The sequence below is a fragment of the Spea bombifrons genome, chromosome 8 (assembly GCF_027358695.1).
Source record: "Spea bombifrons isolate aSpeBom1 chromosome 8, aSpeBom1.2.pri, whole genome shotgun sequence".
NCBI lineage: Eukaryota > Metazoa > Chordata > Amphibia > Anura > Pelobatidae > Spea > Spea bombifrons.
This window is the reverse complement of record NC_071094.1, coordinates 42,580,704-42,592,912: the sequence shown is the minus strand read 5'-3', so window position 1 is coordinate 42,592,912 and position 12,209 is coordinate 42,580,704. Positions and strand designations below refer to the sequence as shown.

General features: G+C 49.0%; 1 protein-coding gene across 2 annotated transcripts; it reads right to left on the bottom strand.

The window, feature by feature from the left end:
- Positions 1-1,661: 1,661 nt before the first annotated feature.
- Positions 1,662-8,977, bottom strand: AGPAT1 (1-acylglycerol-3-phosphate O-acyltransferase 1). 2 transcript variants are annotated; one of them, XM_053472464.1, is made up of 9 exons: positions 8,951-8,977; positions 8,127-8,175; positions 5,658-5,822; positions 4,369-4,558; positions 3,869-4,002; positions 3,249-3,424; positions 2,854-2,949; positions 2,626-2,698; positions 1,662-2,246 (listed from the first exon to the last, which is right to left on the bottom strand). In XM_053472464.1, exons 3-9 carry the CDS (start codon positions 5,707-5,709, stop codon positions 2,089-2,091), a joined length of 879 nt encoding a protein of 292 aa, XP_053328439.1. In that variant the 5' UTR covers positions 5,710-5,822; positions 8,127-8,175; positions 8,951-8,977; the 3' UTR covers positions 1,662-2,088. The 2 variants fall into 2 exon arrangements, with proteins under 2 accessions (XP_053328439.1, XP_053328438.1); XM_053472463.1 differs by lacking the exon at positions 8,951-8,977 and having other exon boundaries at positions 8,127-8,281.
- Between the last annotated feature and the right edge of the window lie 3,232 nt (positions 8,978-12,209).

Genomic DNA, 12,209 nt, shown 5'->3' with positions numbered 1-12,209 from the left:
CCAACGACTGATTAAGGCCTGAGCAGGAAAACCTCAGGCAGTCCCTTTGGTGCAGCACCGGAGGGCAATAAACAATCCCCCCCCCCCGTTCCCTTTCTTTGATCTCCCCCACCGGCCTTGTTATGCTGGGGGTTTTTGGTTTCGGCCCCCCAGCTAAATACATCACCGCCTACAGGTACAGCCGAGATGTAATCCTTTATTTCGTAAACCCGCGGCTCGCGCCCTCGTTTCAGAATAACGCCCGGTTACTGAAGCTTCTTCCCAGCATGCACCCTGCTTCTCCCAGCTGATTGGCTGCTTATTTTGCTACTTTTTAAAAGTTTGAAACATGTTCAGAACTGATTTAAGATGAAAGAAAACGTTTCCTACCCCGGCCTCGACGCCCAACGCAACTGCCTTCGATGCGGTGCGGAAAAAAAAAAGTCACGCAGCAACTGATCCACGTAAAAAGGGGGTAAACAAATGAAAAAAATTAAGAAAAAAATGATAAAAAAAAATAAAGGCAAAACGACCACGATACACAGACCTTTTTTTTAGTTTTTTTCTTGAATTTTTCAGGTTTTTCTACAGGCTTATGACGCATGAATGGTCGCTTTAACTGTACGCAGACATCGCAAGCTGCCATTCAAGCCACTCAACCTTCACACACCCATCCAAAAGCTACGGGGCGCGCGGCCAACGCGTTCGAAAACCAGACCGACAACATAAATTGACCCGGAAAACTGCGTGCAACGCTAAATTTCACATTTACAGGACAGGAGATTTATTTGCCCCCTCCAGCCCACGCGACACCCCATCCCACGTCATACCCACGAGACCACCTTCTTTAAACACCCCCCCAATCGATAACTACAAATACATTGGCACATTTACAGCTCCACACCCTGCTGAACGAGGCGGGCGGGAGAGGGGAGTCCGGTTACGAAGAGCGGAGCGTAACGAAACAAGGCTATTTCTTCAGGCCACGAGACAAGGACTGGGGGGAGACGGGGCAAGTTTGCGGGTCAGCAGTGGTGAAGCGCATGGAGCTCGAGGACATGGTTAACGGAAAGGCGTCTTTCACGGAGTCCGGGAGAGGAGGCCACGTTTTGGCCGAGCAGCTCCGCGGTTCTTGTCCGGAACCTCCTTGCCGTTATGTCATTGTGGAGGTGGAGGGGTGAAGAAGGCATTTACGTCGGACGATCACTATACTATAGTCCAAAGGTCTGCCCTCCCCTCCTTCGTTGGCCAGGGATCTGTTACGAGCGAAAGAGAGCGCGAGAGAGAGAGAAAGAGAGAGACGACATGGAAAAGAGAGAACAAATTGGCAGAAACAGAGGCTGGGGGGGGCAGCATGAAATAAGTTTATAATAATTAAATATGGCATTAAAGCATCCAATAAATATTTCCTTTTCCGCCATTGAGAGCGCTTTAACGCTTAAGGACGTCCCCTCTTTGGTCCGCTTTCTTCTGCTCGGCGGGGACCTGAACTTCTACAATCCTCTAGAATAAATTTGAATAAGTGCTATGAATTGGGTCATCTACCCGGCAGGATCTCCAGGGTTGGCCCTAAATTATTATTTTTTCTACGGGTAATTAAATAAGTAATCTTAACGCCCCTCATTACCCTGTATCTACCCCTCTCGATCCCGTTCCGCTTCTCCGTCCCGTTATTGATTAAATTCTCTCTTTGGATTCTCAAGGTTCTCTCGCCCCTTCACGTTCCTCCTCCCGCTATCGATCCTCCTTAACCATCTAGATCAAGACACTGCGCTTGTTTTAATTATTTTCCCATCTCTCTAGGTTGGCCTCTAATCATCTCGGTCTGAACCGGGTTATTTTATTTCTAATTTTGGCCTCTATAGGGGCAGGGATGGGGGGGGGGTCGTCTCTCTTTCCATGGAGGACTCGAGGTTCTCTCTCTTTCCCTCTTCTCTGTTAAAGGTCGTGCTTTCCCCCTCTTTTCTCAGGGATCATTTGTAAGTTCTCTTCCATCAAAGGCCATGAATCTCAGTTTAGCTTCAAGGGTCCCCCCTGCTCCTCTATGTCTTCCATGGGGGGGGGAATCCCTTGCCCAGGGTGGTTGGAAAGAATGATGGAAGGGGAAGGTCAATGCCCCCCTCCAGGTTCCTTCCCCGGGCGCTCAGTCGAAAATTGCGAGAAGGCATCGAGCATCAAGCCTCGTACTTCGTCGGCAAGTTCAGGGACATCATCAGAAGACAATCCACGGGTGGGAACTCCTGGGAGGATCTGCACCGTGCACTGCCCTGAAAGCAAAAAACGTGTAAGCGACACCAATGAATAGAGAGAGCCTTCATACCCGGAAGACACGGCAACCCGTCATACCCGGAAGACACGTGACCCGTCATACCCGGAAGACACGGCGACCCGTCATACCCGGAAGACACGGCGACCCGTCATACCCGGAAGACACGGCGACCCGTCATACCCGGAAGACACGGCGACCCGTCATACCCGGAAGACACGGCGACCCGTCATACCCGGAAGACACGGCGACCCGTCATACCCGGAAGACACAAAAAATACCCCGAAACAGAAACCAGAAGCTTACACGGGCCACATCCACCTGTGCTGATGGCAGCCGCTCCCTCCACCATCCACAGAACCCAGAGGAAAGAACCTCACCTGTAGTAAACCTTCTCTCTTTCTTACAGTAGAAATCCTTATAGGAAGACATGACAACCGGAATAACGGGGACCTGCGGCGAGGAGAAGAATGAGATAATTCCGTGAGGGACCACGAGAAACGAACGATGATGGAGAACGGACAGACAGACGGCGTGACGCGGAGAACAGACAACAAACGGTTCTTTCCATACAAATCCAAGAACAATGTATGCGCTAATTCACGTACCTGGGCCTGCACCGCCAGGTGGAACGCTCCCCGCTTAAACGGCAGCAGAGACCCGCTGTGATTCCGGGTGCCTTCAGGGAAAACCCAAACTCGCACCTGGGGCACGGGGCAGAGAAACAGACGTGTTAGCGGAAAACGCCAGACTCAATGACATCATGAATCTCGATCCAAACTACTTACTCGCCCGACCCTTCCTTCCTCATCTCTCTTCAACAATTTTAATTTTTATATCACGCATATCCCCAAAAAGAGACACCCCTTCTGTTAATATTCTTATTATTATTATTATGTTGTTTACTAACTTGTTTGAAAGTCTAAGCCACCTCCGCCTGCATCATGAACTCCCTAACCAGCTCCCCCCGTACCACCCAGTGTCCCAGCTCCCCGTCTCTCACGTCCTCTTTTAGCATGGTCTCAGCTGCCTCCGTCATGACGCTGATGGCGTCGTCCGTCTTCTTCCGGTTGATAAAAATGACGCCCGCCAGCCAACACGCCAGGCCAGCCGTGCCCGCGTACATCAGCTCCCGCTTGGCAATGGGCACGCAGCGGCCCGGCAGGATCTCCATCATCCCTTGGAAAGAGCAGAAGGAGGATTCAGAGTTAGTTCTTTCTGCGTTTTCCAGAACATAGAACGTGACAGCGGGTAAGAACCATTTGCCCCATCTAGACTGCCCCCCATCTCTCTTACAAAGACCATATTCCCCCCCGAACTCTTAATATCCGTCCAGCCGCCCAATTATTGGTCCTTCCTACCAACACCCTAAAACTTCTACTATTCATCATCTCATCGCCTCGAAAGTCTTCTCCTTGGTTCGTCTTCCTTTCAATTTCTAAGCAACCCCAAACCGGTCCCAACTCCAGCCCAACTCCAACTCAACTCAACCCAAATCCCGACTTTGCCCAATCGCATTATCCCACACTGCTTCTCTCCCCGTCTCTCTTGCCCCCAATTCTCCTCCCCCGACCCGTCTCCTCCATCGCCCCTTCGCACCGCCCCGGTGTTCCTTCCTCTCACCCAGCAGATCCAGCGAGCTTTGGTGGTTTGACACGACGACGTACGGCTCCTTAATGTTGAAATTCTCCCAGCCTCGGACTTCGATCTTGATCCCGTACAGATATTTGATGTGCAGAAGCATAAATCGGAGAACTCTGGAGAGGAGCAATAACATAAACTTGTCATTTTTATCCCCATTCTTAAAAAATATATATATATATTTACCCCCAAAACATGAATCATTGGTGATGTTGGATCCTAGAGGCGCGTATCGGGCCAATCATTTATCTTTAGTCCCTGCCGCTGGGGCCTTCTTTTGTTTTAATTATATTTACGTGGAGGCCGGCCAGGTTGGCAGAACTGAGATTTGTATCTACGCCGAGGCTCCGTATATCTCCTGTTCACAACGGGCCCGGAGACTTCACAGCGTTGGGACCGCGGGGTCACAGCGGCCAAAAGAGAGAGAATCCGGAGCCGAACCCGGGGGTTAGGAAAGACGGGGTCGGCGAGGGGCGACTCACTTCATGTTCTCCACGTTCCGTCCCCTCACTGCGCAGATAGGGATGGCCAAGATGGCCAGAGTGAGGATCCAGCCGTTGTAGAACGCCATCTTGCAGAAGTACTTGAAGGTCACGCTCCATTCGTACAGGAGGGGAAAAGCCACGAGACAGACCACAAGAAGCCACTGAGCCACAGACAGCTCCATCGCACCTACGGAGAGAGAGGGGAGAACGAGAGGGTGAAGAACCTGGACCAGGAACCCTACTGGCCGTAGAACGGAGTGTCGCAGAAGCAAGGACCCCCTAAGAAACGGTTCTACCTATAGAATCCATAACGGGATACAAGAAAGCCCCTATAGAACCTGGGATTACCTGTGACAGAGGAACGCCGTAGTGTGACAGCGGACAGAGTCTGGGCAGAGTTCACCGAGACGTCTCAGAGTCATCGGAATCTCAAATTGCACAAACTGCACAAATTCCAATTATTTCTGCCCTTTGTACACACTTTTTTTCCACGTTTTTTCCCCCATAGTTTAGTTTGCATGCGATCTCCGTGCCCCGCTCCTCGGCATCCTGTAGGCCCCCCTCCCTGGGACATTTAAACACCGAGGCTGAATTCTGATTGGCAGAAAACGACCAAGAACCCAACCAGCAAAACAAGCAGAACCGACATTTATAATCAAAGCTGAGTTCCGATTGGCTAAAACCCACCGAGAAGAACCAACCAGAAGATCCACGGGGGGGGGAAATAAAGCGATGGCCGCCTCGGCCAGAAACTTGCGTTATAAAATAATTAATTTACTTAATAAATAACATTAAAATTTCTAGGATTTATGATGACAGCGGGATACATTTGTTGGCGCGCGCTCGTATAAAGCAGCGTGTTGTATGACGGCCGCGCACACGCGGGGGTTGTGTCGAGGTGTTTGCCGTGTGCCGCTCCACCTGGGGTGTGATCGCAGATAAAGCCGTTATCGGAGCCGTGAGTAACTCGCCGTTATCTCGTGATCTCGCTCGGGCTCTCCTCCCCGTGAGATTATACGACGTTCTCACCTTGTCCTTCCGCCGACTACATAACCTCACCGTACTCTACACCGGGGGGGGGGGGGGGGTCTACACATTCTGCCCCCTCCAGTGACTCGCTGCAAACACAGCCGCTCCTCAACTCCTCTGTTGCGCCCTCCAGTGGAGCTCTACCACGGACCGCGGCCACCCTTAGCGTGTGTGGGTTCAGCAGAACATGCGCAGCCACCGACACCATAAGACACGGCGAGACCACGGACAGTCTCTGCGACCCGCTATTGGCTTACCTGTCACAGCACTGGCCAATGGAGAAGTTGCTTTCACGACATTTGATGACATCACACAAGTTCAGCAGGACACCTGAGGAGGTCAGGTAAGGGCGTTGGGTCTACCGCCTGCAGAGCGTCTCGCAGAGTGCCGTGGAAAGCAGCAAAGGATCGGCTCCTCGCTCTCTGTTAAAGAGACAGCCCGGCGTCACATAAGTCTCACAAACGAAGCCTGCGCGTAAAAGCTCTTTGTATGTCACGCAAATAAATAACTTACCTTAAGGAGGAGCTGCAGCTCCAGGGCTGCAGTGCAATGCCCCCTCCGCGGTCACATTGTCAGCCATCTGATTGGCTCCGTGATGAAGCCGACCAATGGCATGAAAGAGATCCCTTTGGGATAGCTTTCTGTGCATGCGCCCGGGGAGGGGTCTCAAAAGACCCCACAGAAGTCTTGCTGAGAGCAGGCAGGATATCAACCTTCAACCAGCTCTTGCCACTTCTACTGGGTGGCTGTTCCACTTATCTACTACCCTCTCAGTAAACTTCCTTTCATCTCAGCCTCGGACCCTCTAGCGTTAGATTCCCGTCTCTCGTTTTTTCCCCATCTCTCTTCTCCTCCAAGCCGGCACAAAGTTAAAGATGCCGTCCCACTTACACAAAACATCCAAGGCGTTCGCTGGTGCGTCTCGCAGACGCTCCGCAGCAGATCTGTGACCTTCCTCTGAAGGTTCAATTATACAAATCAAACAGCTATTTTTCCGTTTCTATGGCAACAGCCTATCAGAGCCTGCGTTTGCATAACATGATAAGTGTTCCCGGGGAAAAAAGTTTACATGACTAAAGAATGATTCGCGGCAAAGTTTCGGCCGTTCGCTGGGACCGATGCTCTGAACGCTGTATTAAGTGCAGAGTCTGAAAAGGCTGCCTTATCGATACGACGACCATGAGTTACCATGGTGATAAGACCACTTAAAAAAAATCCATGTTCTCCCCTTTGCTACACGTAATCTTACCGTAACGTTCTTGTATAATTACACAGCCAACGTAATCATCATCCCAGAGTCATCAGATACAACAGCTCTATCCATATAACAACCCCTCATCTGTCATTATTAGAGGGTGGTAGCTACATGGCACAGCCTCCCAGCAGAAGTGGTACAGGGTAATACAGTGAGGGTATTAAACATGCATGGGATAGACATACGGCTCCTGAACCTAAGACGAGACCAACGACTGAGTCTTTACAGCAGGAGAAACGGGTAACTAGACAGGGGGGCCAAATGGGGCCGATCTGCCGGCACATTCTGTGTTTCTCATCTCCAGGATCCTATTACCCTCAGCCACTACCCCCCCAACAAGCCACCCCAGCCTGCGTCACCTCCAACTCCCGCGTGTCATTCCTCCCCGACAAACATCCCGGCCGCTAAGCCGCTGCTCCGTGTCGTTATCCCAGCGCTCTCCACACAGCTGCTTCAACAAACACGGTATAGCCGCATCAAAATCACCAAGTTCAACCAAACGGCAGAAAAAAAGAGCCAGATGGCCCCAGAGCCGCTTCCTGTTTACTTAATAAACCAACGTCTCGACAACCCGTGTAAAAAATATATAGCCTTAAGACAAATAACTGGATTCACCGACTCCCAGGCTGAGAGGAGTGCGTGTATATAATAATAAAATATAATATAATATATGTGTGTATATAATATATATATATAATAAAATATAATACATGTGTGTGTATATAATATATATATATAATAAAATGTAATACATGTGCGTGTATATAATAAACTATAATATATATATAATAAAATATAATACATGTGCGTGTATATAATAGATAATATATGTGTGTATATAATATATATATATATAATAAAATATAATACGTGTGTGTATATAATATATATAAAAATAATAAAATATAATATATGTGTGTGTATATAATAAAATATATATATAATAAAATGTGTTTTCCATAAGATGACATTATATATAAAAACAGAGACCAAAGGCTTTAAAGAATCACATTATCACAATCATTTCTTACTTGATTTAACCCTCCCGGTGCCAGTGACTCTCACCCCACTGGCACAGATTAAACACAAATTGCCCCAAGTTATGACAATAAACCCACGCTATCTCCATGCATTCCATGTGTACGTGTAGGAATACATACGCTATTAACCCTTTCATGACAAACAGGGACACACGGTCACAAGGACACACACACATATATATTATATATAGCTATATACACACACATATACACACACACACAGATATATATATAGAAATTTAAATATTCCATTCATTTTGATTTTTCTAAGTGCCTTAGAACTGCTTTAATCAATATAGGTCACTTAACCCTTCGGTGCCAGGGAGTAAGCTCTGCACAGTCACTGAAAGGGTTACTAGTGAATCAGTGAGATTCCCCATCACAGCGGAGACAGGCGTGCATCGCGTGTAACATACATGTCAGAGACTCACCTGTGCAGAGGGTCCCAGCTCCTGCCTTCCTGTTATGTATCAGCAAATTCTGGGATGGAAGAAGAGAGATGATTGGAGGGGGGCAGATTGTGACACATTGTACCCTACATACCCCGCCTCCAGGGAGGGAGTGCGACCCCTCTCAGGGGTATGTGTGTGTCTGGCAATATGAGGAGCAGTCCTTTCTCTGCTCCCGGCTTCCCCTTCCTCTGAATGGCCATCCACTTCCTCCTCTCCCCCCCTCCTCCAATCCACCTAAGCCCCTCCCACTTTACTGTCCCTTTAAATTTCAGCCTGTCCCATCACTTCTGCCTCTGACCCCCCCAGGCTTTAAACATCTTCTCCCGCCAGATTAAATACCCCTTCCCAGTATTGCCCCTGCCCCCTGATCTACACACACCCCCGTTTTCCTTTTACAAATACCCCTCTGGGGGGGTCTTCCATACCAATTATCCCCCTGCCTCACACAGTCACCCTCCCCTGTCAATCAGATCCAAAGCCCCTGTTCTCTCCCCATCCCCAACATTGTAACTGCCCCTACTGCACCCCTGCCCCACCCCCCGAAAAATATATATTTCTCACTCCCTCCTTTTTTCCTTGAAAGTAACTTTTCCCTCCACACCCCCACTCCATCAACTACTCTGCCCCCTCTCCCTCAGTGACTCTTTCCCTTTACCTCCCTACCGCCTCCCTGCAATTACTTATCTGCCCCTTCCTTCTCCTAATCTATTTTACCCCATTGCCCCCACCATCCCCAGCAATTACCCCCCCCACCTTTCCTGTCCCCACCAGTTGCTTTCTCTTGCCCCATCCATGCCCCTTACCTCTCTCCCAGACGCTCTCCCCACCCTCTCTTTCCTCCTCCTCCTCCTCTCTCACACCCCTCCCTGTGATGCTGATGTAACGGTCCAGCCCTGATGTAACAGAACGATCATTAACCCGGTACTAACTGGTAGAGAGGGGGTCACAGCAGCCAGTTACCCCCCCCAAGACCCAAACCTGGGGAGGGGGGATCCCGGGTCCAAAATGGCTTCTGTAGATCTGGGGCCTAATGATGGGGAGAAAAACAAAGAGGGGCAGATGTAGAGATGGCTGTAAAGCGAGGAGGGGGCAGATGTAGAGAGGAGATGGGGGGGTCACAGAACAAGCAGGATGATGGAGATAACAGACAGTGGAGGATGGGGGGAGACGGTAAATAACGATTAGAAGAGCAGGCCGGGCGCGTAAAATGACAGGAGCGGGAAAAAAAAGAGGGTAAAGGGGGCAGAATGGGGGGGTAAGATGGGCAGAAAGGAAGGAGGGGCAGGTAACAATACAGGGGGGTAATGCTAGAACAGGGTCAGCAGCCAAAAAGGGGGCGCAGGAAAGGGAATAAAGGGGGAGACCCCCGATTGGCAGAGGGAGGGGGGGGCAGGAATGAGAGGAAGCCCCGAGATGCCCACTTCAGTCTGCAGATGGAGAGGCAGCGACACGGGGGCGGGGCTAGCGCAAAGCACTGTGGTTAATGTAGTCCTGTGCGAGCAGCGGCGGTGCATGCTGGGTACTGTGGTCCAGTTTTCATCTTGTCCGTCTGCAGCAGTCTGTGGTGTTACAGCCGTGTCCTTCCCTGACTCCGTCCCCGCACAGCATAGATGGGATGTGGGATATATGATGGGTTTCTGTATAGAGGTTGAGGGGGAAATTGTGGCCCCTGATCTATCTATAAGGGGATTATTTACTAAACAGTGAATTGGGGTGAGACTTTAAATACAGGCCAACCCCTGTGAGCTCTAATGCTAAAGAGCGTAACGTGCGATTAAATGGGAAATCTCACCGGTTTTTATTACCAGTTTTTGCCCCATAATATAATGTTTTCAGGCGGCTGCATATCAGCCATTTGTATGATTCTCGCTCTGTTATCTGATCCCCAATCTACTAAACCCCCCCGACTCCTTATCATACTGCCTGTGGGGAACAATAGAATGCCTCGGTTTCAATGACCCAGTAGGACACTATGACTACTGAAAGTCTATGGAGGAACGGACTTCATCAGCATTGCCATAAAGCATCAGCTCACTGTGGTGGTTGAACAGAGAAAGCCACTCAAAATACCACTTGTGGCAAGATGGCGGCTTGAGATGTTACCACTCGCTGTTTAGTGAATAATGCTCTCCGTCTTCACATGCGACTCAAACACCGCTGACTGCTTGTATTTAACGCGCAGCGAGTCCTGCGTGTGGTTCGGAGATATTTACAGCTTTACCTCCGCTCCTGAGAGCCTCCAATCACGTTACGAAATCACTGGGGATGTCACGGAACGAGTGACCTGTAATTACCGAGACGCGTTTAGAATGAGACGTGCAGAGAGAGAGACGATAAATCACATAGATTGAAAGAGGGAAAGATATTACGGTAGGTAGATAGAGGATAGTTGGATGGGTAGATAGATGATAGAGGAAAGATGGATATGTATTAGATAGATGAATGATAGATACAGGATAGGTTATAGATAGAGGATAGAGGGACGGATATTAGGTAGATATAGATGGTGATTGATAGATGGGTAGATAGAGGAAAGGTGGATAGATACAGGATAGATTATAGATGGATATACTGGTAGGTAGATAGAGCGATGGATGGGTAGATCGATTATAAATGATGGCTGCCAGCCCGGGGGTTTACGCACAAAATGCTTTCATTGACTTCATTGGGAGCCCATTCCTGCCACTGATTGGTCGCTTCAAACAGCTAATCAGTGACAAGAACCATCCGGCAATGTAGAGCGGCGGGGACAGAAAGCCAAACTTTATATATAATTGGGGAGAAAAGGTGAAAATTATACGTGCAACATGCAGCTATGAGGTTGGGTGAAGATGTGATGACATCACACACTGCCCAAATAACAGTGCTGTGACATCATGTTACGCCACATACAGCCCATGTTCCTTCCTGTCCTACCCACAAATGTGCAGCGTCTGTGGGTCAGGGGAGCTGGAAAGCGGGTATGACTTTTTCTCTTAGGACTGCCCCAACAAAATCAAGACAGTCAGCAACTATGTACACATGCTATGTGACCCCCCACTCTGAGGGAGAGTGAGTGAGTGTAAGTGTATGGTCTTAGAGTGAATGCTCAGTGTATGGTGATAGAGTGTGTGTATGTTAGTGTATGATGTTACCTGACGCTGATTGGCTGCTTTAAGCTCTGGAGCCGCAGCTTCTCCCTAAGGTGTTTTTTTTTTCTTTTCTGACTTTCTTTTTGCAGCTTTGAAGAAAGGATATTAAAATAATTAGAAAGTTCTCTTAAAGGGACACACCACCCGTCATACACACTTCAACGCACGTGATAGCGGAATGTCAGCTTCTACCCCGCATTCAGACTGATTCCCCACACCGCCACCTCCTTGGCTCACGGGAGATGTCTTCGGCCAATGCATGCGCGGACCCTCACCCCCACCCACCTCTAATGCTGGATTGCGTGAGATGTCCAGAGACCCCCCACCCCACTGCGCCAGCCAGTGATTGGTGGCTTCTAGAAGCCAAAACCAGTGTGAATCTCAGAAAGAGGAAGGGGGGTTTCGCTGCAGCTTCCTCAACAGGCAAGTAGTATTTTATTATCACCCTCCAGAGAAAAGGAAAATAAGCATAGGTGCCAACTGCCCTGATAGGGTCACGTATCCCACATCCACATATCCATATTCAGTGGCCAAAAATGTCAGGCGATAGAGGAGGCTTTCTGCTCCCACTCTGGGGCTGCAGCTTCTACTAAAGGTAAATCAATCAACCTTTTTATTAAATAATAGTACTTACAAAATGCATTAACATGCATTATTTGGACACAATGCTCTGTCCCTTTAAATCACCTGTGTTCATTGTTCTTTCCTTCGAATGGTAAATAAAGCTTGAAAAAGTAGCTGAATGGGCGGCGCTTGGTATTTCACCAATAGTTTGATATTATGTAACTGAGGAATGAAGGGCGGTTCCTCTGTTTGAATGGCAGTGAGTTTAGCCAACCGTAGTCACTAGATATTCCAACAGAGCCAATCACCGCTTCCGAAGGCTCTTTTTTTTTTTAATGAATCATCGTGGGGGCTGGATGAGTTCGGC

Bases quoted from the DNA above. Each gene is read 5' to 3' on its own strand.
- AGPAT1 (XM_053472464.1), bottom strand. From the start codon at position 5,709: ATGTCATCAAATGTCGTGAAAGCAACTTCTCCATTGGCCAGTGCTGTG. The intron at 3,425-3,868 runs GTGAGAGGAAGG...GCTCTTTCCAAG, and splicing joins AAGCTCGCTGGATCTGCTGG to GGATGATGGAGATCCTGCCG. The intron at 2,699-2,853 runs GTACGTGAATTA...TCCTCGCCGCAG, and splicing joins ACCTGGCGGTGCAGGCCCAG to GTCCCCGTTATTCCGGTTGT.